This window comes from Rattus norvegicus, chromosome 19 (assembly GCF_021556685.1).
Source record: "Rattus norvegicus strain SHRSP/BbbUtx chromosome 19, alternate assembly SHRSP_T2T, whole genome shotgun sequence".
NCBI lineage: Eukaryota > Metazoa > Chordata > Mammalia > Rodentia > Muridae > Rattus > Rattus norvegicus.
The window spans coordinates 49,189,996-49,217,778 of NC_141552.1; the positions used below are offsets into that span (position 1 = coordinate 49,189,996).

The following is a 27,783-nucleotide window of genomic DNA, read 5'->3' on the forward strand; positions in this document are numbered from 1 at the left end:
GTGTCAGCTGTCTGGGGTACCACTGGGCGTACAGTCCCCACCAAAGGCCAAGAAGGAAAGGGAGTGTGTGGGTGGGCCCTTTAGAGCTCCAAGCAGCAGCATCCTTAAAACGTGGAGCCCCAGAGGCTTCAAGTGACTGCGTGGGGAGCCCGGGAGTGTCCATCCCAGGTGAGGGTGACCGCACCCCACTCACGGTCCGCGGGGAGGGCCCGGGCGCGGCCTGATGGAGGCTGCTCAGTAACGGTACGCGGATCGCCTACGGCCCCGGCGTGCTCTAGTGCCCGGAAGCAACGCCGCCTGGGGCCCCCGCTCCGAGCCGGGTCCCCTGGCGGCGCGCGCTGTCGCGATCCGGTGCGAGTGACGTGGCGTGGGCGGGGCTTGAGCGGCCGGGGCGACGGCGCGACCGAGCATCCTGGCAGCTCGGGGCCACGAGGAGGTTACTGGCGGGGCCGAGGAGGTGAGGGGCTGGCTCCGGTTCGGCCCGGGCCACCTAGCGTACGGCCGAACGCTCTGCGGGTCTGCGTCCCGCGTGCTGGATGGCGGCCGGAAACCGCGTGGGGCGGCGGGCGCGGGAGGGACGCCGCGGCTGAGAGGAGGACGCCGGGAGCGTGGATCCCTGAGTGGACGGTGGTGTGAGGAAGACGCAGGCGCGCGCGCGCGCGCGTGTGTGAGAGACCCTGAGTGGCTTTGTGAGTGTGCAAGATCCCGAGTGTGAGGGGGACTGTGTGTGGGAAAACTGCGAGATGGTGAGTGTAGGAGACCTTGTGTGTGTGTCAGACGGAAAAACCCAGAGTGTGAAGAACTGTGGGCGTGAGGGTGACTCTGAAGTGTGTGCGAGCCAGAGAGAGACGGAGACGTGAAGGTTTGAGTGGGAGAGAAACGAAAGGCGTAAAGACTGAAGGACTGAGTCCTTCGCAGTCTGTGACCGTGTGAGCCCCGAGTGATCCTCCCTGGAGCACTAGAGGAGGAAGAGGAGAAGGAGGAGGAGGAGGAGGAGAAGAAGAAGAAGCTGAGTGTGAGGAGGGCAGAGACTGCGGGGCAGGTTTATGAATGCAGGAATGCAGCTTCTTGGGGCTGTTGAAACCTCTGGCTCGTGTTGGGACTTAGAGTACTGAGGTATTGGCGTTTGGGAACACGGTGCTCTTGTTGTGCCTCTTGAGTGTCTCCATATTTTGTCATCTCATTGGACCATCTCATGTCACAAATGTCAGGAAATATTTGGGAAATATTCTGGAAGTTCTGTACTGTGCACTAAGCCAAAAGGCTGGTCACCATGTTGTGTAATGGGACAGTATAAATAGAAAACATCTAATTTAACAAGTCTTGGGGAACCAATCGTCAACACTGGACTATGTGTTGTAAAGAATTCAGTCTCTACTGTTAGTAGGGGCGCTGCGGGGCAGGGAGGAACGACCCCTCAGTTTTGGGCAGCTAATTTAACAGGCTATATAGCAGTATGCTGTGTTTGGCTCCTTATGTCTGAGAGCCGATCCGGGATTTGAAGACTTAGCAGGAGTAGATTTAAAGTCTGCAAGTGCTTCCTGAGGTCATTTTTACCTCTTCACCTGCTGAGGTCCTTCAGATGCTACCCAGGCTTCTATTTTGTTAATGTTCCATTGTGACTTCATACAGATGACTTTTACTTTCCGACTTGGGTCTTAGGCTGTTTACTTGAGTTCTATTTGATTTTCTTTCCTGGCAAATGTGTGGAAAAAATCACAATCCTGATGGAGATAAACGGCCTTGGACAGTACTTGCCATGCAAACAGTCCTGGCTTTCATTTCTAGCACCTCGAACCAAAGAGAAAAAGAAAGACAAAGATAGAAACCATACCAGATCCCTCCGGCCAGCGGCCCCCCCCCCCCCCTTGGAGACAGGGTTTCTCTATGTAGCCCTGACTGGTCCCTTCTCTGTAGACAAGGCTGGCCTTGAACTTAGAGATTAGCCTGTCCCACCCCCACCCCCACCCCGTATTTGCTTGGCATTTTTTTTTAACCAAAATTATATTCCAGTTATGTGGCTGATCTACCAAGTTTCTTGGTAGAGGACATTTCCTGACATTTTTGTTATAGTCCTATGTTCTTGCTATAGTCCCTAGAGTGTGAAAATGTTTCTACAAAAGTTATGTAAGTGATGCTCTGAAGTGAACTCAGAGATCTTCCTGCTTCTGCCCCCTTACAGGAGGAAATATCATCCTGGTATTTTCTATAAGTTAATTTTTTTTTTTTTTTTGTTCTTTTTTTCGGAGCTGGGGACCGAACCCAGGGCCTTGCGCTTCCTAGGTAAGCGCTCTACCACTGAGCTAAATCCCCAGCCCCTAATTTTTTTTTTTTTTTTTTTTTTTTTTTTTTTTTTTTGCTAAGTAAGAACTTATTCTTTGTTACCGAGATTGAATGGCCAAACAGAGAAATAGAATTAGTCCTTGTGAGGAATTTTCTTCTTGGTACCTGACCCATCTGTGATCAAACAACTTTAAAATGTGAATTTTTATTTAGTTTAGACAGGCAAATATTATCACTCTGTTCTGTATTTGCTTTTTTTGATTTTAATGATTTATAAAAAGGAATTTAGTTATTTGCAGACTTTGTAACTATGATGCTAGTAAAAGGGCTTAAAAATCATAGTGCTATGAAACATAACACACATTACTTTTGTAAATTAATTATGTATTTATGTCTTTTTAATTTTTTTTCAAGGTGGGGTTTCATGTAGCCCAGACTCTGTAGCTGAGGATGACTTTTAGCATCCCAAATTCTGGGATTAGAGCCATAATTTTGTTTTCTTTTTTATGTTTTCTTTTGTTTTTTTTTTGTTTTTTTTTTTTTCCGGAGCTGGGGACCGAACCCAGGGCCTTGCGCTCGCTAGGCAAGCGCTCTACCGCTGAGCCAAATCCCCAACCCTTTTTATGTTTTCTAAAGAGTAATTTCTGGTGACTTATAATTTAAGATATGATGGCTAATCACTAGGCTGAGAGTTCCAGAGTTAAAGGCCTCCCTGAGCTGTGTAATGAATTCCAGGTTAGCCTGGCCTGCAAGAGAGAGATCCTGCCTTTTTTTTTTTTTAAGGTTTATTTACCATATATAAGTATAAGCACACTGTAGCTGTCTTCAGACACACCAGAAGAGGGCATCGTATCTCATTATAGATGGTCATGAGCCACCATGTGGTTGCTGGGATTTGAACTCAGGACCTCTGGAAGAGCAGTCTGTGCTCTTTATCACTGAGCCATCTCTCCAGCCCCAGAGATCCTGTCTTAAGAAAAAGAAACAGCAACAACAACAACAAAAAAACCAGAGCCATGGAAAAGACTATATAGCAAATACTGTTGAAGTAAGAGTATCTTATCCGGGGCTGGGGATTTAGCTCAGTGGTAGAGCGCTTACCTAGGAAGCGCAAGGCCCTGGGTTCGGTCCCCAGCTCCGAAAAAAAAGAACAAAAAAAAAAAAAAAAAAAAAAAGAACAAAAAAAAAAAAAGTATCTTATCCATTGTGATTGGAAGTAAGTTATGTCTAAGTAACCTGATAGTCTTCATAAAAAGGAAAGCAATTTTGTTACTTGAAAAAAAAAGCTACAATAAATATATGGACAACTTTCTTTGTAATTGCATTTTTATATTGATTTACTCTTTTTTTTTTTTTTTTTAAATTGCATGTGGTAGTTTCCTTATTGAATTTTCATGAAGTTGTAGGGGGTCTGGGAAACTCATTTACAACAGGCTGCAAGAGCAGGAAAATAGAATGAAATTCTGCAAGAAACTGCTGTTCCTTCCTCCCCCTCCCTCCCTCTCTCCTCCTCTTCCTCCTCCTCCTCCTCCCCCTCCCCCTCCCCCTCCTCCTCCCCCTCCTCCTCCTCTTCAGTGCTGGGGATTGAACCTAACATATCAAGCCTCAACCCTGCTAAATATGCACTCTATCCATTGATTCACACTCTCAGCCCCTAGGATTTGTCTTTACAAGTACAGTGTAACATTGTTATTTTAGGATAGGATCTTTTGGGGGATACATTGAATGATTAATGGAACTTTTAAAAAAATATTTATTTTTTTGTATAAGTACATTGTAGCAGTCTTCAGACACAGTAGAAGAGGGCATCAGATCCCATTTCAGATGGTTGTGAGCCACTATGTGGTTGCTGAGAATTGAACTCAAGACCTCATACATTGGGAGTCCTTTTTTGAGTCTTGTCTGGCCTCTTTTTTGAGACATGGTCTCTCCATGCAGTTAAAAGTACACTTTGGTTTGTTATCCTTCTACCTTAGTTATGCTCTCCAGTTGTACATTTCTAGGTTTGTACCACCACGCAGGGCTCCCAACTTCCTTTTGATTTATGTTTATTTTCTTTCTTTTTTGAAACACACTGTCATGTAGCCTAGGCTGGAGTCTCATATAACCTCGGCTGGCTTTGCATTTGATGCGTAGTTGAGGATAAGTGATTTTGATCTTTTTTTTTTTTTTTTTTTCCGGAGCTGGGGACCGAACCCAGGGCCTTGCGCTTCCTAGGCAAGCGCTCTACCACTGAGCTAAATCCCCAACCCCTGATTTTGATCTTTTTGCCTTCACTTTCTGAGCACTGAGATTACAGGCAGGGTTTATGATGTACCGGAGAGCAAACTGAGAGCTTTGCATACTAGACAAATAATATACTGACTGAGATATATACCCTACATGTTTGGGTTTTTTTAATTTTAATTTTTCTCCTTTTCTCACTAACCTATTTATGGCTTTATAGTTAAAGTAATTTCCTATAAATTTGCATATTGGAATTTGCTTTGTAGCCAATCTAACATTATTAATGGTGTCTATTTTTAAGATTTATTTATTTATTTTTAAATTATTTATTTAATGTATATGAGTACACTGTAGCCGTCTTCAGAAGAGGGCATCGGATCCCATTGCAGATGGTTGTGAGCCACCATGTGGGTGCTGGGAATTGAATTCAGGACCCCCGGAAGAGCAGGCAGTTCTCTTAAACACTGAGCCACCTCTCCAGTCCCAAGATTTATTTATTTTATGTGAGTATGTTGTCACTATCTTCAGACACAACAGAAGAGGGCATTGGATCTTATTACAGATGGTTGTGAGCTACCATGTGGTTGCTGGGAATTGAACTCAGGAGCTCTGAAAGAGCAGTCAGTGCTCTTAACTGCTGAGCCATCTCTCCAGCCCCCTATTAATAGTATCTTTAGCTGAATTAAAATCTGCTATTTCAGACAGATTTGATACACCCCTGCCTTCTCAGGACTTAGGGCTCCTGTGGAGACAAGTGTGAGGTCAACCTGGTATACAGACATGCATCATTACACCAGCTGTCTACTGTTGGCTTATTAGTCAGACATCTTCTTTAATATTTTTTTAATTGTTGCCCTAATTTTACAGTGTAAATTTTTCACTGGCCTCCAGGGAATAGGGCCATAATTATACGGTTGGCAAGTTCCCTACCACTGAGTCATGAGTCTTTAATCACAGTCTAACCTTAAATTATATATTCCTTCCCTATAGTGTAAGAACCTTATAACAGTATTTTCCCAATATTTTTTGCCTCCTATTTTTTATGATAGTATTGCTGTACATTTTTTTCTTTAGGCTACAAACGCACAGTGCAGTTTTGCAATGTTTTCTTCAGGTTTCATTTATGTTCTAAATGGAATATTCTAATGGAATTTTTTTTCCCCACTTCAGACCATTTGATAATGGTTGTTTTATTTTGTCTATTTGGACTACAGACCACTGGTTCTCTGTTAAATTTATTTTAAACAGTCTCTTTGATGTTTCTAATATCTGAGTCCTCTCTAAGTTTGGACATGTTGATTACTTGCTCTAGATAGTGGATTCTTCCTCTTCTTCTTCTTCTTCTTCTTCTTCTTCTTCTTCTTCTTCTTCTTCTTCTTCTTCTTCTTCTTCTTCTTCTTCTTCTTCTTCTTCCTCTTCCTCTTCCTCTTCCTCTTCTTCCTCTTCCTCTTCCTCTTCCTCTTCCTCCTCTTCCTCTTCCTCCTCCTCTTCCTCCTTCTCCTTCTTTTTCAACTTATAATTTGTTAGGGATTGCCATACTTTGTAGAACGAGAGAAAATTGAGATATATAACTTTTATTCTGAGAATGGGTATGACCCTTTTGTAAGGTTGTTGGTAGAAGAGTTTGATTTGTGTTGGGTTTTTGTTGTTGTCTTAGGTAACTTTGCCTTCAGATCCTCCTGGTATTTCCTTGTGGTTGTGCCTTGTTTGCTTTGTCATGGGGAGAACATTTTCTCAAAGTTTATGTTTACTCTCAGTGTGAAGTTTACTCTCAGTGTTAGCCCTTCTCAAGGTGCAGTCTGCTATATGCAGAACTTCTAGTAGGGAGCAGGGAGGTTCTCTTTTCTGATGCAGCCTCAGTTTCCTTGTGTCTGGGTGGGATGGATCTCTCTGAGTTATTTTGTCTGGCACAGAGGTTATCCTTCCTAGTGGTTTTGATTATAGTTTCATGTCCCTCCTTTAGGCACAAATGATTTTTCGTTGTTTTGTTTTTTGAGATGGTGTACAAATTATCTCCTAATCTTTCTCAAGTGTCTGGCCCAACTTGATCATTTCCCCCTCTTCATCTTCAAAAACTTTTTATTGTATATATTTGTGTGTATACATGAATGCATGTGTGTAAAAAGTCAGAGACAACTTGTGGTAGTTGAATCTCTCTATTATATGGAATCTGTGGGTCAAAATCAGGTCATCAGGCTTGGTGACTAGTGCCTTTATCCACTGAGCCATTTCTCTGGTCCAAGCCTTCACATTTTATTTAAGAGTTTTCTATTGTCTAGTAAGGAAAAATATATATATACTAATTATATATATATATATATATATATATATATATGTGTGTGTGTGTGTGTGTGTGTGTGTAATATATATAGTTATATATCTATGTATAATACTAACAAGGTTAGTGAGGCTTTTGGAAAGAATGACTGAAGGTCAGAGAATGGTGAAATGCAGCTAGCTGGTGAATCCTGGTCTCTTGACTATGGGATTTCTGATCTCGTCTTTCTTGTTTCCATGCTGCCATACTCTTATTCTGAGGACATGATCCATGCCCATACTGATTTTGTTCATTGCTGTGTCTTTACGGACAACCCTAGAGAATGAGGTATTTGGCAGGTTTTCTAGAGGAATGTGAGATGTGGGAGTTAGATTTAGAGGAAAAGTAAGGAATGACCTTGAGGTTTTATGGCCAAGCAAGCATGGAATTTAGCCATCTGTCCTCTGGAGTTTACTGTAGTTATTTCACAATTTTGCTCTTGGGCTAAAAAAGATAGAGGTTTTAATTACTTTGGCCAAGGACAGGTTCATCATGATAATTGTGTTTGGTGTTTGAATGAAGACAAGGACTTTCTCCTTGGCTGAAGGAAGAGAGGAAGGAGTCCTTGGTAAACCCTCATTCAGGTGCTGAAACTGAAATTCTAGGCAGGAGGTCTTTTAGGGCTGTGACTGATAGTAGCACATCCTCCCAGAACAAGTCACTGAGGACTTTATCTAGTGTATCAGGCACACTAGGGCCAGATTGTTCACGTATTACAGGAATACCTGGTAACACCCCCAGCTAAGTTTTGATGGACTTGAGATTGGAGTGGTTTCTAGGCCAGGCTTTTCCTAGCTGTGTGTTGGGTTGGGTCGAAAAGGTACCCTGAAAGTCTCTTTGTACTTCACTCTTACATGAGAGTGTGCACTCCTAGCTATTTACTGGATTTGTTCCCATGGAAACCTGGACTCACTTGACAGACATGTGAAACAAATATGCTTCCACATGCTTGCATAGGCAAACCTGCATAGCTTCGTGCCAAGAATGAACAGTGCTTTCTAGACTTTAATGGGTCTTATTAAAGTAAAGGTAGGCTGGGTTCAATCTGCTGGACTTTGAGAAATTTCTCAATACCCCAGACAAGCTTTTTAACTTGGGCCTAGGTCCAGGCTCTTGGAAGGGAATTGGGACAATTAGACAAGGGTTTTGTGTAGGGTTTGTGGAGATAGGATTTTCCCCTAAGAACTTTTCACTCCCCTGAGAACTGACCTTGGTTTCTTTGCTCTGAGGCATGTGAAGCCAGGATCTGATATAGATATTTTGTTTTATTTTTGCTTTTCTGTCCTCCAGCCACACCCCACCCCCAGTTTTTAAAAAAATGACAGGGTCTCACGATGTAGTTCACACTGACTTTGAACCTGAGATCTCCTTGCCTCAGCCTCCCAAGTGCTGGAATTACAGATGTTTGCCAGTCTGCATAGCTTTACATCTTTGTTGAATAGAGCAGATTACATTCTTACATCTAGAAGTTATCCCTGTGACCTTTAGGACTGACTCCTAGATGGTAATTTATGGCCCACCACATTCCTCTTCCTAAAGATGAGGTAGGTTCTGACCAGCACAGGAATTGAGGAAGGGAGATGGCCAGTCTGGGTAGGGTCAGGAGATTTGCTTATCTTTTGACCGAGCCTTCTTAGGTATGATAATGTAGAATCCACTTTCTTTTGGGTTGGTCCAATTGTGACTCAAAGAGAATGAGTGTGTTTATGTGCATGAGTGCGTGCGTGCACGCATGCAGGCACACACACACACACACACACACACACACACACACACACACACACACACACAGATCCCATCTTTTCAAGATGCTTCCCAGTGCTGGTTCTATAACTAAGAGGAGACTATGGCTTTGGTTAAGTGACAAAACTCTGGGAATTATTTGGAGAATTGCTTTGTAGGCTCCGATGGTAGTGAGGAGCATGCAAAAGAGAAAAGCAAATAAGCAAGAAAAGCAAGTAACTTGTAATCTCTTTTGGATACACTTAAAAGAAAGGTATGGAGTCAGCAAGCAGAAATATGTGGTTATGTGGGTGTTGTGTACATGGTGACATGTTTCCATGAAAATCTCTGCAATAATGTCTTTTTTTGGAGACAGGGTTTCCTCTGTATTGTCTTGGCTGTCTGGGAACTCACTCTCTTCACTCGAGGCTGGCTTTGAACTCAGAGATCTGCCTGCCTCTGCCTCCCTGGTGCTGGGACTAAAGGTGTGTGTCAGCACATCAAGCCATATTAGTGATGAAACACTCTTAGCATCTTCTTGAACCTTCTTGCCACGCTACTGCAGAGTTTTTCACATGTGCCTCAATTCCTGTAGAATTCATGCTTATAGTCACTGTTTATGTAGCACTAAGTGGCAAGACTTTCTAGAATGATCTTTCTAGGCTTTCACTGTGGTCTCACTCATCTTTCAAGCTTGTGAGTGCTATGTGTCTGCTATAGGAAGGTACTCTGGTTTTCCCTGAAGGACAAGTTTGTGAGTTTTAACACTTTTAATTCTTCTAGCACTTGAGTTCGAGAGCAGCTTGGTCTTAACAGTGAGTTCCAGGATAGCCAGGACTACATAGGCAGACTTTGTCTCAAACAATCAACAAATAGAGTTGAACAAAATTAGGGAGAATCTACTTTGGACAAGTACAGTTTTGCCAGCCTCTTTGCTCAGTAAGACAGATCTGCTGTTGGATGTTGTCATTAGGCTGGAACTGAGTGCTCACGTTTTCTTACTTAGGAGCGTTGGATACTGCCTACCTCCACGTTCCTGTTCTTATGATTGAAACTGGGACAATCCTGCTGTGTTGTATGTGTTGCATGCTCTACCTAAGCAGGTGGTGGGCAGGGAAATGTGTTTGACTGGCAGGTGGGACTAAGCCAGAGTCACAGTAGCTCCTGCACTAGACTTGACACATTTGTTTTCTTTGCCAGGCTACTGTAAACACAGGTGCACAGGAACCATTTACCATGGAAGCCAGGGAGCTTGGGAGCCCCACACCTACCTACCATCTTCTCCCCAAGGCCAACCAGCACACTGTGAAAGAAGATGCCAGCTCACCCTCTCAAGGGTCTCCAGAAACTATGCAGCTGAAGAAGGAGATCTCCTTGTTGAACGGGGTCAGCCTGGTGGTGGGCAACATGATTGGCTCAGGGATCTTTGTCTCACCCAAGGGTGTTCTAAAATATACTGCTTCCTATGGGTTGTCACTTGTAGTGTGGGCCATTGGTGGGCTCTTCTCTGTCGTGGGTGCCCTCTGTTATGCAGAACTGGGGACCACTATCACCAAGTCAGGGGCTAGCTATGCTTATATTCTAGAGGCCTTCGGGGGCTTCATTGCCTTTATCCGTCTGTGGGTCTCACTTCTAATTGTTGAGCCCACCAGTCAGGCCATCATCGCCATCACCTTCGCCAACTACATCATAAAACCCTCCTTCCCCACCTGTGATCCTCCGTATGTGGCCTGCCGTCTCCTCGCTGCTGCCTGCGTATGTAAGTATGGGCAGGGCGCACGTGTGGAGGCGTGGGGTGCTATATGATTCGTGTGGGCACCTGATACCTGAATGTTTTATTTTGCTGCTGTTTGGGGAGGAAGGAAGATGTGAGACGTCATACCTTTTGAAAAAATAATTTCATCCCTTATTTGTTTCTGAGAGATAAGTAAACAGAAAGGATGGCAATGGGAGAAGTTAGAGTTTGCTCATGGCTTTTGGGTCCTTAGGTTCCTCTTATTCTTAGCTGTCCATATTTCTGTTCTCTACTCTGTGAGGCAGGTTGGTACATGTCTTGTATTTGTCTTTACAAGTGATCCCCCTGCCCCCCCACCTTGGAGGGCCAGCAAGGTATTTTGAATGATGTCAACATCACTGTTTGTAACATCTCAGAGAGCAAGTCAGAGCAAGGATATTTAGTGTGACAGAGCTAAGTCCTTGTGCTCCCAGCTTTTCATTAGAGACCAGTTTGAAGGCATCAATGAGGAAATAGGCTTCTTGGATGATGGCGGTCCCTCTTCCTGTCACTGTTCTTTTTGTGACCTCTTTTAAGCAGCAGGCACCACACCAAGTGGCCTTTTCCCATTGGTGTTTCAGATTTCTTTACACTAACTTTGTAAACAAGCTCTGCCTGCTGCCACTGAGGGGAACACAGTGTGCTTTTTACAACCGAGGGAGATCCCAGGGGATCCCTCTTTCTTTTCTTTTAGGGGTGGAGACAAGGATATTTTGTGTGAAATCATGGAAATGAGAGGCAGTTGCTATGAACTTAGCCAGCCTTGTGAGCTAGTGACTTGGCTGGCGTCTAATCTTGTGTTTCTTAAACTGTGCTTCCAGAAGTAGGTAACATATTCTGTTCTTTTTTTATCTCTGCTTGTAAAAACTTTGGTTGGAAATATAGTTTATTGACAATTTTAAAAATAGATCAATAATACCTTAGAGTTAGCAAAAAAACGAGTATAGTGTACCTTGCCTCCTGACTTTAAGGACTTTGTTAGGGGCAAACAATAAAGGTAACCTTCGTTTTCCTTGAGACGGGAAATAGATACTCCTGGGAAGAGGAAGCAAGGCCCGACTGGGCTACACGTCCTTTTTTTCTTGGCTCTCTGTATAATTGGGTTTCACCACACAATTTCTGGCCTTGCTGAGATCTTTAAAGACTGAATTTAGGCAGGTGTGACATTTAGGCACAGTTTTAGTCCCAGTACTTTGGAAGCAGAGGCAGTCATATTTCTGTGAACTGAGGGTAGCTTATTCTAGTGAGTTCCAGGCCAGCCAGGGTACATAGTATAGGTCCTGTTTCAAAGCAATCAGACAAACAAACAAAAAAATAAAATAAACTGGGTGGTGATGCACTTGGCAGGCAGAGGCAGGTGGATCTCTGAATTTAAGGCTAGACTTGCTTTGTACAGTGAGTTTTAGGACAGCTAGGACTACACAGTGAAACCCTGTCTTGAAAACCAAATCAAAACAAAAACAGGACAGTAGTTTAATGAACTGAGCTTGCTGGCTCACACCTATAATCCCATTACTGGGGAAGCAGAGACAAAAAGGATTGCCAAGGCCAACTTGGGTTTCATATAAAGTACCAGACCAGCCAGGGCTACTTTGTGAAACCCTGTCTTAAACAAGCAAATAGCCTGGTGACTATCTCAGTATGTAAAGGCACTTAACTGCCAAGGTTGGCAACTGGGATTGATCGTAGGATCACGTGGTGGAAAGAAAACCTACTCCCACAGCTGTGCTCTGATCTCCATAAGTGAGAGCACTCACGTACATCACAATAAATAAAGGTAATAAAATTTAAAGGTCTTTTAGAGCGTCTGCATATTTCTTGGCATTGAGTTTTACAAGGGAAATTCTTGTATATAAGGGAATAGGTACAATCAGCTATAGAATCATTGATGTATTATGCAGTTGCTTTTTAGAAGGCTTTATATGCATTTTGCTCCTATGTTTGTTAGAGACAGAGTTTCCTATGTAGCACTGGCTGGCCTGGAACTTGCTCTGCGGACCAGACTGGCCCCAAACCGTACATGCTGAGAACCAAACTCATGTCCTCTGGAAGGGGAGCAAGCCCTACTGTGCCATCTCTAGCTTTCCCATTTGTATTGCTTTCTTTTTTTTTTTTTTTTTTTTTTTTTTTTTTGGTTCTTTTTTTCGGAGCTGGGGACCGAACCCAGGGCCTTGCGCTTCCTAGGTAAGCTCTCTACCACTGAGCTAAATCCCCAGCCCCATGTATTGCTTTCTTGATCCCTGACAGTATTACTGCTTCAGCCAGTTTTTCCACTGCTTTCCCCACTCCACCCTCAGGTTACATTTAACAGGAAAATCTAAGCAATTGGTGGTGGTTATAGAATTTCTGGTTGTCTTACTTATTAAAGTAGTGGTTCTCAGTGGGAAATTAGGTGGCACAAAGGTGGCATTTGGCAGTATTACTGGGAGGCAGCATTAATTACTCTTTTTTTGGAGTGCTACTCTTATCTGTTGGTAGAGGCTAGGAGTGACGTTGAGCATCCTGCCAAACAGGCTATATATAGTCTTATTGGCTCAAAGTGTCAATAGTGCTCCAGATAGGAAAATATCCTACACATGTGCTCTGAGATCTTGGAATTTTCATGATGGGTGGATCTCAGGGTGCCGACTCAACCCAATAAAGTTCCTCCTTCCTTTCTTCCTTCATTCCTTCCTCCTTCCTTCCTCTCATAACCTTATGTATCTTTCTTCAGCTCACTATGTAGCCAATGACAGTTTTGACCTTAATATTTTAAAAAAATTTCATCGAGAGAGAGAGAGAGAGAGAGAGAGAGAGAGAGAGAGAGAGAGAGAGTCATGCACATACATGCGCACAGGCACCTACTCATCTTACCCATCTGTGGAGGTCAAGGGATAACTTTTAGGAGTCTGTTTTCTCTTTCCACTATGTGGGTCCTAGGGATCAAATTCAAGTTGTCAACCCAGATGGCAAGTACTGTTATTTCCTGAACCAGCTTACTTGCCTACTTACCCTTGAACTTCTGTTCCTCCTACCTCTACCTCCCAAATGCTGGGATGGCAGGCTAGTGCAGCCACCAGGTCTGATTTGGATCTGTGTTGTTATATAGAATTGTGCTTCCCTCTCGATGAATGCTCTAGTGAATATTTTCCTAAACACCCACCCTGCTTTTGTGAGGACGTAGAGGGTATTTCCCAGCTCCAGCTCCCAGCCCGCTCTGGAAAGAGGGAGCTGGGACTCAGTATAGAAAGGGTTGCAGTTTAGGTTGCCTGGCCACCTCCTTGTCAAGGGAAGGAAATCAGAGAGGCTCAGTGCAGTCCAGAGCTGCATGGATTGTATTTGGGTTTCAGCACACAGCCAGCAAACCCAAGCAGAATGACTGAAACACTGACCTTGTGAGGATCTAAAGAAGTGGTTTTAAGGTATGTGAGAAATGAGCCTAAAATCAATGGAGTTCTGATAAGCTACTAATCTAGCCCTGGTAAAGCACTGGCTACTGTTATCATAATCACAGGCTCAACATTTTAGATTTCCTTGGAACTGACAGACATGGCTCTTATTAAGTAAGGCCATAACATGACCTGGTAGAACAGCTTTGGACAACGTGCTTCCCCTTTCTGTCTCAGTGCTTTGCCTTGTCCAGTCTATAGTTTCTTGCCATGGCCTAGGGAGGCTCCTTAAACACCAAGTGTTTGCATGTAACTTCCTAGAAGGACAAAGGAAGGCATGATTAGCTTCAGAGATGCTTCCTGAGGCCCAACCTGAAACATCTGTTCATGTCCTTAGGGAAATCTAAGTAGGTAATCTATCTGTGAGTAAGTCTAGGAAGTGTCTGGTGTAGCCATGACTTCAGCTAACGTTTCTATTGAGAAAGGAGGGAAAATACTGGAAGGTGACAGACAGTCTGCTACAGAGTGACTTTGGGGAATTTGTAACAAGTTCCCAGAGAGTTAGGCTAGGCTCAGTGATAGAATCGCTGGGTAGCATGCAGAACATGTGGTGTTCAGTCCCTAGAACACCAGGACAAACTACAGATAATCTCTCAGAGAGCCTTGGAGAGTATTGTATAGGTCCATGTTCTGACGTTGGCTTGTCTACCAGAAATATGATCAGAAGAGGGAAGGCTTGGAGGTTTGAGCTGTAGCAGCTGGCGTCCAGGCTCCGTCTGGGAAGCTGGATGGGGCTTGGAGATCTTGGAAGCACACGGGGTATGGGCCTGTGGTGAAATTTTGTTTGCTAATTAGAAGCAGGCAAGCAGACAAGGGATTTGGCTTCTGCTTGGTAGACAGTGTTCTTTGGCAAGATTGAGAGCATGAGGCAAGTTAGGTGCCTGGGGCCAGCTCTGAGGATATACTCACCCTGGGATTCCTTTGCTTGATTCCCTGAGAGAGGGAATGTTTCTTAGATTTTGTGCCATGGGCATTTGACTCACCTTTATCCTACTGGTCTGCTCTCTGGCAAGTGGCTTGTGGCTCATTAACCATTTTTGTTGAGAAAGAAGCGTATGCTTGGTGAAGAAATCAGAACGTAAGAGAATGTACCATAGAGAAGGGCTCTCCTCTTCTCTGGCTTTTTAGTCTTTTTGAGTCAGGTTTACTGACCAGGTGCCTTTGGTGCCTATCCAGCTGGCCTTCGGCATAGGCCCTGCTGGGACTTCCTGAGGCGCGCCTCCCTTCATCCTTTAATACAGTCATCAGCTCCACTGCAAGCTGTGTTTACAGGGAGTCTGCAAAAGAGTAGGGAGGGAAAGAGGAGCAAGCCTGAGAGACCAGTGCCTGCTGGCTCATGGGCCGAGGGTGTGATACATGCTCAGTGAACCCAGCTAGGCTCTTCTATGATGTCAGTTTTGGTCTGTCTCTCTTACCCCCTTTTCTCTCCCTCTATCTCACCTTTGTCTCCCGTCTTTGTTTTTTCTCTTCATTCCTGTGCATTTCTTTGTATTTCAGCCCCCTGCCCCTGCCCCAACAAGTTCATGCCTTCTTTCTTCTGCTTCTCTGGTCTTGCTTTCTTCCTCTGCTTGCAGTTTTTATTCTGCCGTTAGTCAGGGCTTCTCTGGTTTTTTTACTTCATGTAGTTCTAGACTCTAAGGGTACCTTATTGCTTTAAGATATACTCATTCTCTAGGTATTCTGGGAAAGATAGCTTACAGGCCAAGATTGGATCCATTGTTTGGCTGTTGAGCAAGTCCTAAGAAGGAGATAGACAGGGGCTGGGGATTTAGCTCAGTGGTAGAGCGCTTGCCTAGCAAGCGCAAGGCCATGGGTTCGGTCCCCAGCTCTGAAAAAAAAAAAAAAAAAAAAGAAAAAAGAAAGAAAAAAAAAGAAGGAGATAGACAAGTACCTCAAAATGTGCTTACTGTATTATAATGGAGGCTGTTGTTTACTGGTGGTTGTTAACTGTGTATGTATCAGGCTTGGCCAGAGAGAACTTTGATCAGCAGTTGACTCCTGTGAAGATTTTTCAGCACACATTTCTTTGGTGTACCCTTTTCCCATTAATCTACTTAACCATTGTGACCCAACCCCATGTAATTGCTTCATTATACCCCCTCCCCTCCGTGAATACCTGTATTTTTTGGAAGTATATATTTTTTTAATATTTTCTTTCTTATGTGTATGGGTGTTTGCTAGCATGTGTCTGGTTACCATGGAGGTCAGCAAAAGGGCATCAGTTCTCTTGGAACTAGAGATGGTTGTGAGTTACCATGTATGTACTGGGAATTGAATCCTGGTCCTCTGGAAGAGCAGCCAGTGCTTTTAACTGCTGAGACATTTCTCCAGCCCTACTTGACAGCATATTAATTGAGGTTCTTGAAACACACAGAGGCTATTCTATCACATGTGGTCATCTTCCCAGCTGGCCCTGAACATTATTCTTTTGAGTAGAGAAAGGTCCACCGTTCTGATAATTGTCCCAGGGAACTGGCTGTTAACTGAAAGCCATTAATTAGTACCTTGCCTCCGACCAGGGTGCATCAGCCTCCTCTTTGTTGGTATGAGCTTTAGACATGTTATAAACTGAGGTCTTTCAGAAACAAGACCGAGATACCTGAAGGAGAGACCTCCTTCAATTAGATGTTCCCAGGACTGTAGCATTTGGTACTAAGCTGTATTGTGAAGCAAGAATGTGAAGGAGAGAAGAAACTTGGGTTTGGGCTGCCTAGTTTATTTGGGGAAGGAAGTAGGGGCTGAGCTAGGCCTTGGAAGTAGGCATCAGTAATGGCTGTGGCAAGAAGAGGGTAAAACTTCGTGTGTGTATTTGGCATGGGTAAGAGTCTACCTAAAGGAGTAAGTAGGTGGGAGTGTGTGCAAGCATCTGAGAGAGTGTGCTCCAAGAGTTTATAAAAGACAGCATTTAGGTGGGGGCTTGCTTACACTTTCAAAGGGTTACAGGGGAGTGACAGGAGCATGGCAAGTAGTAGCCCAAGCTTTTAAATCTTCAAGCCCCCTCCTAGTGACACACTTTCTCCAAGGCCACACCTTCCAATCCTAATCCTCAAACACCGCCACTCCCTGGTGACTAAGCATTCACATACATGAGCCTCACGGAGACTGCACTCAAAACACTGGAGATGTATATGAAAGGTTTTTTGTTTGTTTTGTTTTTGGAAGGTAGGACAGTACTTAGAGGTGTCACTGTGTACCTTGTTGCTAGAGAAGCCCTTGGATGATTGCTCTTATGTGCTCCCCTATTCAAAGCTTTTCTTATTTTGCAGGAACAGAGTTCTCTCTGTGGATTAAGCCTCAACCAGCTAGCAGTTGACAGCCATGAGTAATCTACAGGGCTCAGATGTTACTGAGATACATGAGTGTGTATCTCAAAGGTAGCAGGTCTGAGAAGCTCTCAGGAAGGCTCATTCTCTGTGAGATTTGATGAGAACAGGGTAGGGAGATCGTTTGCACTTGGGAATGCAAGCCTGGGAATGAGGCTCTCTCAGTCTCAGTTTCCTCATGTCTAAGATGGGGAACAGACATCTCTATATTAGGGGGTTGTGAGGATTAGTAGTCAAGGATGCCTGTGAAATTGTCAAGTATATAACAGACACACACACACATACACAATGTTAGGTGACTGGTCATCAGAATTCAAATTTACCTCATTTGTTAATGGGTCCTTTTTGTCCCTAGTGTGTGTGACTGTGGACAGGTGTTGTGCCTCTCATTTGGCACCTTGGGAGTATTGGGAAAGAGTGGGTGAAGTGAGACTAACCATTCTTGGTGCTAGGGAACTTGTTCTGGTGGTTTACGGCAGATATCTGTTCATACATGCCCTAGTAGCTTAGGATACAGTGTAGGGTATTCATATGTCTGGGCTGTCCTGGCTGCCATCCCTGCTGTTTACCTGTTCCAGTTCTCATTGTTCTATTGTTCCTCTAACTCAGCCGGGAAGGGCAGAAGAATCCTTTCTAGAGGGTTTGGGGTCTTGTGTGCTCATTCTAAGCCTGCCAGTAATACTATGGTTTTCCTTCTAGGTCTGCTGACATTTGTGAACTGTGCCTATGTCAAGTGGGGCACACGAGTACAAGACACGTTCACGTATGCCAAGGTCCTGGCACTCATTGCCATCATAATCATGGGCCTTGTTAAACTGTGCCAGGGTAAGAGGGGCTGAGGTGGGAAGAAGGGTAAATGACTCCTGAAGTCTCTCTGGTTCTCTGAGGAGGACATGGGGACTCACATAGATAGATAGCTTCATCTCTCAGCACATTTTGAGTACGTTCTAGAGTGTTAGTGAACGTGAGAGATGGTTATGAATCTTCCTGGGTTTTGTCAGCCAGGCTAGCTTGGCCAACTGACTGGACATGTTAAATGTCAGGTTCTCCTTAGGGCTTCTATGGAAATAGAGAGCACCACAGAAAGCTAGGCGAGCTTCTAGGAGTTCTTGGAACTTGGAGTATAATTGGGTCACTTATAGTAGCCATCTGGGGTAGAGAGTACTGCCTCCTGATTGTACTCTGTAGTTACCTAGCAGTGAGCGGGAAACCTGATTTTCCTGGAAAGGGGCAGTAGGAAGAGTTCATGGTTATTTTGCAGTATTTATTGTTTATTAGACCTTGTGTTAAGCATCGTATTGCGGAATCTCCCAAAAAAGTCAGCTCTAAAAAAGAATGTCAGAATGTTGTCAAATGGGCATTGTCGTTCCTATATTGGCCTGCCTTTTTTTTAAACTTTTGCTAAGGATGGAACCAGAATTTTATGTGTGCTATGTTAAACTCCACCTCTCAGGCGCATCTCTTAAAGATAATGTCTTTAACCATATTTTGGGCTGACATGTAATTTATCATGTTGTCTAGTTGCAGGGATTAAAGGCATATACCACCATATCCAGCTACATATTGGCTCTTAAAAGGTTTTCATTCTGGGGTCAGAGCAGATTGAGGCTAATGGGCCTTCCAGGTTATCCTGAAAGTCTTTGGCAAAGGATATCTTCCTCATTTAACAGCCAGTTCTATGTTACCAGTCCCTAAACATGGCTGCACTCACAGTCACCCAGGGAGCTGAGCCTTCATCTCAGACCTGTTGGTTTGAATTGAAAATTAAAAAGTTCTGATGTGGGTTTGGTCCTAAGGACCTGAGACTCCAGTGACACCTAGATGCCTGGCTGTAGTCACTTGGCACTAGTTCACAAAGTCCCTGGGTTACCTGCCTAAGAACTACCCAGTGCACTTCCTAAGAGCACAGCTCTGGGCTGGGGAAGCCCTTGGCTAGCCTGGCACTAGTGCCAAGTGACTGCAGCCAGGTGTCTAGACGTCCCTGGAGTCTCAGGAGCATCTTCGAGTAGACTTGGCCTACTGAGTAATCAATCCTTCCTCTAAAATACGTGCTTTAGAGAACCACTGCTGTGTGCAGTTGCTCAGACCCTTGGACGCTGTGCTGCACACCTACTGCTGCACTTATTCTGGGTGTAACCTTTCTTTTTAATATTTTTCTTGTTTGTGTGAATATGCCACATGTGTGTGGGTCCTGTGGAGGCCAGAAGAGGGTGTCAGATCTCCCTGGAGCTGGAGTTACAAGTGGTTGGCCACTGAGCCTTCTTTCTACTCCCAAGTCTAGGCTTTCTGCAAGGGGTGATGACAAGCACCTTAGAAGGTTGACTCCTGTTAAAAACTCCATGCTGTCTGCATGTCTGTCATGAGCAGCTACGTAGGCTTTCTAAATGTGTTGCTTAGAGGTCCCCAGGAAAGGTGACAATCACTTTGGCTTGGTTTGGTGCTCTGATGGGTGGGGTTGGCCCACTGAGAGATAAAACCTCAGTTACTCTATAGCCCTAGATTTCCTGCCTCAGACAATCACACCACATCCACTGCAAACAGACTGATAAAACCACATGACTAAATTGTACAGTGATCTTAGCCAAGACCTTCTGCAGAAGGTCTGATTGTTAGTGGAAATTACTCCTTTGTGTGAAATGACCAGTGACATCAAAATAGGAAGAAGAACTGAGGTCACCTTCAGGAAATGGAAATTCCTTAGGGCCTTGGAAGAAGTGTTCCTTCAGGCATGCCTTTTGTTGTCTGGATTACCCAGTTTTACTAAGTGAAACTTAAGTTGAGGGAATAGATCTCACAGTGAAATGTGGGGAGGTTCTGGTTATTGTTCCTTTGGTATTAAATGATGTTTTGTTTTTTTTGTTTTTTTTCTTCCCCTGCCCTGCTTTTTTTTTTTTTCTTTTTTTCTTTTGTTTCATCTTCTTAATTCTCCCTCTGTATCCTTTATCTTCTTCATTTTTCTTCTATTTCTCTTTACCTGGTCTCCCACCCATCTTTGCCTCACAGGACATACTGAGCACTTTCAGGACGCCTTTAAAGGTTCCTCGTGGAATGTGGGAGACCTCTCTCTTGCCCTGTACTCTGCCCTCTTCTCTTACTCAGGTTGGGACACCCTTAATTTTGTAACAGAAGAAATCAAAAACCCAGAAAGGTAAAGGCGAGATCACACTCTCCAACTTGGCTGGAACTCCTGCTGATGGTGGGCACAGATGCCCTTTTTCCCATAGCTCCTTCCTCTACCTCCCCTCCCCTCATCCTCTCCCTGCTTCCCTTCTCCAGTTAGGAGGGGTTGGAGGCTAGGATGGGAGCGAGTGAATGTGGGAGAGCCCTGGCCCTCACCCTCGTGTTCCATTGGCGAGCACCCAGGGTCCTTCCTGGAGGAGAGGTCTTTAGTGGGCAGCAGCAGACCCAGCAAGGGCTGAGGTGCTGAGACTGTGGCCCGAGCTGCCCTACCTTTTTCTGGCCTACCAGATCACCAGCCTAGCCTTCAGTTTCCGGAGGATGTTGCTCCTTGCATTTATCCTGAGATCATAGATAGCAAGAAGGTTATAAAGCCACATGTGGCTCATTGGACCTCATGTGATAGGCTAAACTAACACGAGTCCCTTCTCAGGGAAAGTGCTCTTCTTTCTCAGTGGAAAATGCCCAGGAACATGGGAAGCATACCTGCCCTGAGGCACACAGGGAAGAGGAGCCTGTCTCAAAGACCTGGCAGCCAGTGAACTGTTAAATGTTAGGAAAATTTCAGTGGGTGCTGGTTGGCTTTTCATTCTCGGCAGAGGTCGGTTCTAGGTAGCCTTATTTCACTTGTCCCAACAGGAATTTGCCCTTGGCCATTGGGATTTCTATGCCAATTGTGACACTCATCTACATCCTGACAAACGTGGCCTATTACACAGTGCTGAACATTCAGGATGTCCATAAGAGTGACGCAGTGGCTGTGGTGAGTCTCTTGGGGGAGGATGTCCTCATTTGCTCATGTGCCTCATGCGCCCTGAGTGGTGCAGTCTTTCTCCGCAGCTGTCCTGGCTCTGCAGGGTGAGGGATGGGTCTAGGTAGGGTAGACGGTAGGCGTTTTAGCAAGGACTGCCTTTGTTCAGAGATCGTGGTTATACGAGGTTACACAACTGTCCTGTGCTGATATCCCTTCTTTGCTCTGCCTTCAGACATTTGCTGACCAGACATTTGGCATGTTCAGTTGGACCATCCCCATTGCCGTTGCTCTGTCCTGCTTTGGGGGCCTAAATGCATCCATTTTTGCTTCATCAAGGTACTCTGGTTTCTAATAGACTGTCGTTAGCACCCACAGGGCCGCCCACAACCATCTGTAACTAGTTGCAGGGTACCTGTGCAAGAATATTTAGTGCATCCTCTTAACAATGGCATTTAAAAGAAGGGCTGTGCAATCCCAGCTGAAACAGGAGGATCCCAGGTTTGAGTTCAGCCGGACCTACATAGGAGACCTTGTTTCTTAAAAAAAAAAAAAAAAAAAGGCCATTGTGGTAGCTATAAGTTTGTATGATGGCGGAATAAGGACATCCCTGGTGGGACGCTGGGAGGGGATCTGCTTCAGAAGTAGGAGCCTTTGTAGATGATAGTGATTTCATTGCTGATGGCTTGGAGTGGTTAATGGATAATGGTGGGTGAGCACTCCTGGGTAGCGGTGAGGTGCTAATAGTCAAACATTTGTGGGCAGCGTGAGTAATGGGCTAGGGGTAAGTGGAGCCTGTGATGGTGTCTTCTGTCTGAGGATTGTGATTGGGTAAGAGGCTGCTGACACATTTCATCTCTTTACAGGTTGTTTTTCGTGGGCTCTCGTGAGGGCCACCTCCCGAACCTTCTGTCCATGATCCACATTGAGCGCTTTACACCTGTGCCTGCGTTATTGTTCAATGTAAGCTCTGCAGGGAGAGCGTGGGCTTGGGCAGGTTTGTGCAGGACTCCTAATTTACACTGTACTTTAGGCTTTGTTCCAAGGTTTGTTGAAGCGTAGTTCATATTCTTTTCTCTAGTGTTTGGGATAGAACCCAGGGCCTATATAAGTTAGGCAGACATTCTGCCTGTCCCAAACTCTTAGGTACTATTTATTAATTTTCCTCTGCCCCCAGACAAGGTCTTCTTACATAACAAGTTAGTCTTAAGCTTAGACCCTCTTGTCTCGGCTTCTCTGAAGGGCTTTTTTTTTTTTAGAAAAAAGTAATCTTTCGTTGATACATCAGGGTGAAAAGACAGGTGGGTAAATTATCTACTTTTTAAGTTAAAGCAAGTCTTAGCTTGTCTTAGAAAGCTAGTCTCTGAAACCCTTTCTACTAGGGTTCTTTCATACAAGAAGACAACTCAATGTCCCTCTCTGATTGGGTATCGATCCTTTATGCTCATCTCCCTTTCCAAAGCTCCAGTTCACTAGGATGGTTCTGGAGGTAGTTTTTCTATGTGTGTGGCAGGCCTAAAGAACTCTAGGTTAACAGTGTAACTCCCATTGTGTGGGTATGTTGAGGTCCTCCTCCCTGTCAGCCATCGGGAAGGAAGAAGACGCTCCCTTGTTAACTGCAGTACTTGCAATGAGGGGGATCACTAAGTATATGCAGGGGTGGAGATGTTGCCTTGAAGGTTAACATGGGTAATGGACCTATCTGTCAAGTGAGAGTCAATCTGGTAAAACTATTTCAGCTCTGACAGACCACTGGGTGGTGGTGTCTCCTGGTATGGCAGGAAGTAACAATCCCATTCCTCTTCTCCGCCACCTATCCCACAGTGCACCATGACACTTATCTACCTCGTTGTGAAGGACGTTTTCCTGCTCATCAACTACTTCAGTTTCAGCTACTGGTTCTTTGTGGGCTTGTCTGTTGTTGGACAGCTCTACCTTCGTTGGAAAGAGCCTGACTGGCCTCGACCTCTCAAGGTCAGCACCTCCTTTTTCTTCTCTTTTTGTAAAGATAGGGCCTCACGTAATCCAGATTAGCTTGGAACTAACTCTGAAGCCAAGGAGAGTTCAACATGCACAACTCATGCACACTAGCAGGAGGGGGTCCTCTTCTTTAAAGATTTATTTATTTATTTATTTTTAAAGATTTATTTGTTTATTATATATAAGTACACTGTAGCTGTCTGCAGACACACCACAAGAGGGCATCAGACCTCATTATAGATGGTTGTGAGCCACCATGTGGTTGCTGGGATTTGAACTCAGGACCTCTGGAAGGGCAGTCAGTGCTCTTAGCTGCTGAGCTATCTCTCCAGCTCCCAAAGATTTATTTTTATGTGCATTGTTGTTCTGCCTGCATGTCTGCAAGGATGGCAGATCCTCTGGAATTGGAGTTACAGACAGTGGTGAGCTGCTGTGGGTGCTGGGAATTGAACCTGAGTCCTCTGGAAGAGCCATCTCTCCAGCCCTGGGTCCTCTTGTTAAAGTCCCTTTTTGATCAAGCTGTGTTTTATCATCCCACCCTTCTAAATCTCACTCTCCTCTATTTCAGCTGAGCCTCTTTTTTCCCATCGTGTTCTGCATATGTTCCTTGTTTCTGGTGGCCGTACCCCTCTTCAGTGACACCATCAATTCCCTCATTGGCATTGGGATTGCCCTCTCTGGGGTCCCTGTCTACTTCATGGGTGTTTACCTGCCAGAGGCCCGGAGGCCACTCTTCATTAGGAAAGTTCTGGGTGAGTCTCTTTGCTCCCATTTGCCCCTGTTGTTCACAACCGAGTGCTAATGCTTAGGAATATGCAGAGGCAGGCTACCAACTCTTCCACCTTCCTTATGGCAAAAGGATAACCCCTGGTGTCCCATCATACTTTTCTGTGTTCTCTGTTTTTTAGGGTTCTTGGGTTTGTTGTATTTTTTGAGACAGGGTTTTGTGTAACCCAGGCTAATCTTGAGCCCATTATGTAACTGGGGATGACCCTGAACTCCTCATCTTCCTGCCTTTTTCTCTCAAGTGCTAAGATTTCAGGTGTGTTCCCACACATCTGGAAAGAAAAGGCGGGGTGTGGCATGGAGAGGATTGTTGGTTGAAAGGGACAAGACCAGGCTTTGTGTGCCTATGGGACAGGTGGGGAGGAGTCACAGATATTTGTCCAGCCTTCTGGTATTGAGATTGTAACTGAAGCAGAGAATGTTTGCTAAACCCTGTGCTTCCTGTTTTCATTTAGCTACTGTCACCAGAGTAACCCAGAAGCTTTGCTTTTGCGTCTTGACTGAGCTAGATGTAGCTGAAGAGAAAAATGTTGAGAGGAAAACTGACTAGAAGCCAGAGATGACATTCCCTGAAGCCCAGAAGGCTGTGACCACAGCCACCAAAGACCAGTTCTCTAAACCGTCTGAATTAAAGGAGCCTCTTGGCCCACATTCTGTAAGGGGCTCAGGGCCAATGCTCTCTCATTGGTAAGCTATGGGAAGTTACTAATCAGGCCAGTCTGAAGATGGGGACTTCAGTGGGAGGGGAGGTTGGGGTGGGGGATTGATTTAGTTATACTTCTGATGAGTAGATGCAATCCTGAAGGAATACTAGGTTGACAGCTCTGGCTCTTGATTCACAGCTCTTTGTAGTTTAAACCAGGAGTCTACAGTGGGGCTCCTTCATGGGAAGTTTTCCTCTGACCAAGTCCAGCTACTTGATTTTTAGAGGTCTGAAATGCTACCATTTCTTCCTGTGGCTCAAAATTCTTCCTTGAGGAGAGTGTTGTATTCCCTTTTTTGTTTGTTGGGTATCATGGACAGCAAGGCTTTATTTAACTGACATGGGATCAACGTGTACCTCCTTCCCTGAATTCCACAAGAGGAACAACACTCCCTCCCTGGAACTTCATGTTCGAGCAAACAGAAAGCTTGTTGGGAAGAACACTGCTCATGATTTAGGCATGGAAGTCCTCTGGTTTGTGGGTCCGAATGTTGGGGAATCTTTGGGATCTCATTGTGAATGGAGTATCCATCTCCTGAGGAGGTGCTGCTTGTCTGACTTTGCTTAGATCATAGTAGCAGTATGATCAGGATCCTTAGGCAAGGAGGTGAACTTCTGGCTCCTAAAGGAATTTGCCTGGGCCACTTGATTGTGCCCTTCCTAGCTGAATCCATGGTGCTGTGGAGCTCTTGAAACAAGGGCTGAGAGAAAAACCTCACTACTTCAGCTGAATGGAGCGTCTCTACTACCTGGACAAGCCACAACTGTCACCAAATGTCAACTCCTACATTTCATTATTTATTGATATTTAATCCAGGACACCAGTTGTAACAAACCATTAGTGATCATTTGTCTTCAGGATGCAATAAGTGAATTGTGTTTGAAAAAAGTATCTTAACTGGCTTGGTGGCACACACCTGTAATCTGAACACTTGTTATGGTGAGGCACGGGGAGTTTGAATTTGAGACTAAATTAGGCTACATAATTTCTAGGTAGCCACTCTGGAAAGATCAGAAAAGATCCTGTCTCATTATATACCTGTTATATAACAAGTCACATGTTATTATCATCTGGTTCTGACAGATGAGCAATTTCATGAGTCAGAAGTTTGGTAACAATGCTATTTTGAAGGACAATCCTTTGTTTTATTAAGACCGTAGATCTTTGTTCTACTTGATAGAAAATAAATCTTTGGATTTCTGGTGTGAACTGAAAGAGGCCTGGAATGTTCTGCATAAGGTGTTATGCAAAATTCAGGTAGATAACCTGATCCATCAGTTGTCATTGGACTCCTGGATTCAAGTCATCAAATAGTTTGTTATCTTTAAGAGCCTGTGTGAGATTTGCTATGTGTGGACTCATAAAAGCCCACTCTACTGGAAGTGATCATTAACTTTCTGAAGCACGGAGCTTTGTTTACACTCTGAGCCATCTTGGGTCATGAGACGGTGTAGCTGCTTGCCTTCTCTTGTCCAAGGACTGGTGACATTGAAGTCTCAGAAAATGCTTGGTACTTGTGCATCTAGTGTTTTCTCCCTGTGAAGATCGATGAAGACTGTGGGAGGAAACAGCTTCAACCTCAACCTGGCTCCTGGTAAAGGATAGAAACAGCTAATTCTGGTGATCAGACGAGGCTGCCAGTTAAAGCCAAAACAGCAGCTTGGATCCTTGTGAGCAGTATGTCTACACTAGATTGTACAACTATCTTGATGCCGGTAGACACTGGCATCTTGGACACAGAAGCACCTGCTGTCTTGACAATCCTTGTGGACATTTCATCTTTAAGTTTTGTAATTTGTGAACAATACAGATAATAACTATGTGGCCGTCTCCTAGTACCAAACTGGCCGTAGATGCACAGGAGTAACCTTGGATATATGCTTGCTCAATAAAGATGTAGGGAGTATGATCACAGTTGCCATTGGTTCTGGGCATGTGAGAGGGTGACATTCCTACTGTACTGGGTTGGGAATCCGTCTGATGATAAGGAGTTTTATGAAAAGACTGACTTGTCTAAACCATACAAACATGATTCCTATCTGAGCTAAGCTGGCATCCATTCCAAGGCTCTGCTGGAACAAAGCTTTTAAGCAAGATCTGACCCTGGTTTGAGTGGTCTTTGGCCCTTAACCAGCTAATTCCAGGAATTTGCTGCCCTCCAGTGGTTTCTAGAAACAGGGACCTCACACTGAAGGTGCTCGAATATTTGCTTAGTGAGCCATGTTATCCTCATCCCTTAACTGATAGCATTTTTTCTTTCTGAGCTGAACACAGCTTCCCTCAGGAACCCTTCCTGTGGGAAAGAAGCCAGACTTCCTACAGCATTCAAGCTTGGTGGTGGAATTCTTCCCACCAGGTCTTTTGTCTCTTTGAATCCACCTCCTGGTGTGCTAATCCAATTTATAATGGTACAGTTTGTTCCCCTCACGTACTAGGTACAGCCTGATGTCAGCCCTTTATTGTTAACATTAGCATAACAGGGAGCACATTGTAGTGGCAAATAGAATTTTAGTTTTGCTACAGATCAAGATGACTAGTGTTAGATACCACATTGCTGCCTAGTAGACTCAAAACACTGAATTGTTTGTTGATACTCAGAGTAACTGAGATAGTTTTGATTGGTTTGATTAGTTTCCAATAACCACTTCAATATACAAATTAGATAATTTTGACAAGTTTAATAACTTCTTGTAGACAGGTAGATAAGTGAAAGAATGCGTAGAGGTTTGGAGAGGCTTATGAACTTGTAAGTGCTGGAAAGAAGGCATTTGTGTTACTTTTCCATGGATCTATCACAAGAAGAGGGCATTTTTTGACACCTAGTGTCTACTACAGTAACTAGTCATATGTGGCTAAGTTAAAGTGAAAATCTAGCCAGTTTGATAAGGATCCACGTATTATATTAGCACTTGCAAGATTAAGACAAGATTGCAACTTACATTAAAAAAACAAAAACCCTGCTGGTTGTGGTGGCTCAGGCCTTTAATTCCAGCAGTAGGGAGGCCAAAGTAGGTGGATCCCATCTAATTGGAGGCAGCCTGTTCTACACAGACTGTCGCATATTCCTCTCCCCAAACAAAAATCCTTGAGGTTTCTCAGTTGCACTAATCACATTTCAAGTGCTCAGAAGCCAGTTGTCCAGTGCATACATGGAACATGCCGTGGGTAGTTTTAGTGGACAATACATCTAAGGCTAAGGCAGTCGTGATTTTAGAAAACAAACAGGGGGAATGAATGCTCACAAGTTCTGGTAACACTGTTCTATTGATGATGCAGTTGGCCTTCCATGATTGTGAGCCCTGCATTTACTAA

At 44.4% G+C, this 27,783-nt stretch overlaps 1 protein-coding gene across 17 annotated transcripts; it reads left to right on the forward strand.

Moving 5' to 3' along the window:
* On the forward strand, positions 1-26,385 carry Slc7a6 (solute carrier family 7 member 6). Of its 17 annotated transcripts, XR_015643385.1 has the most exons (12): positions 389-457; positions 9,749-9,934; positions 10,134-10,307; positions 17,773-17,898; positions 20,077-20,221; positions 20,890-21,013; positions 21,237-21,340; positions 21,868-21,964; positions 22,826-22,975; positions 23,550-23,733; positions 24,223-24,454; positions 24,610-26,380. XR_015643385.1 is itself a non-coding variant. In XM_087594586.1 (11 exons), exons 4-11 carry the CDS (start codon positions 17,874-17,876, stop codon positions 24,315-24,317), a joined length of 924 nt encoding a protein of 307 aa, XP_087450712.1. In that variant the 5' UTR covers positions 389-689; positions 9,749-9,934; positions 10,134-10,307; positions 17,773-17,873; the 3' UTR covers positions 24,318-26,380. The 17 variants fall into 17 exon arrangements, 10 of the variants coding, with proteins under 10 accessions (XP_087450710.1, XP_087450712.1, XP_087450713.1 ...); XR_015643384.1 differs by having other exon boundaries at positions 389-689; positions 9,749-10,307; XR_015643387.1 differs by lacking the exon at positions 10,134-10,307 and having other exon boundaries at positions 389-689.
* Positions 26,386-27,783: the final 1,398 nt, after the last annotated feature.

What these genes read in the sequence shown, in the direction of transcription:
- Slc7a6 (XM_087594581.1), top strand. An exon ending in AGAGTGACGCAGTGGCTGTG is followed by an intron (nt 21,014 to 21,236) that starts GTGAGTCTCTTG and finishes CTCTGCCTTCAG; the next exon opens with ACATTTGCTGACCAGACATT. An exon ending in CTTCATTAGGAAAGTTCTGG is followed by an intron (nt 23,734 to 24,222) that starts GTGAGTCTCTTT and finishes GTTTTCATTTAG; the next exon opens with CTACTGTCACCAGAGTAACC.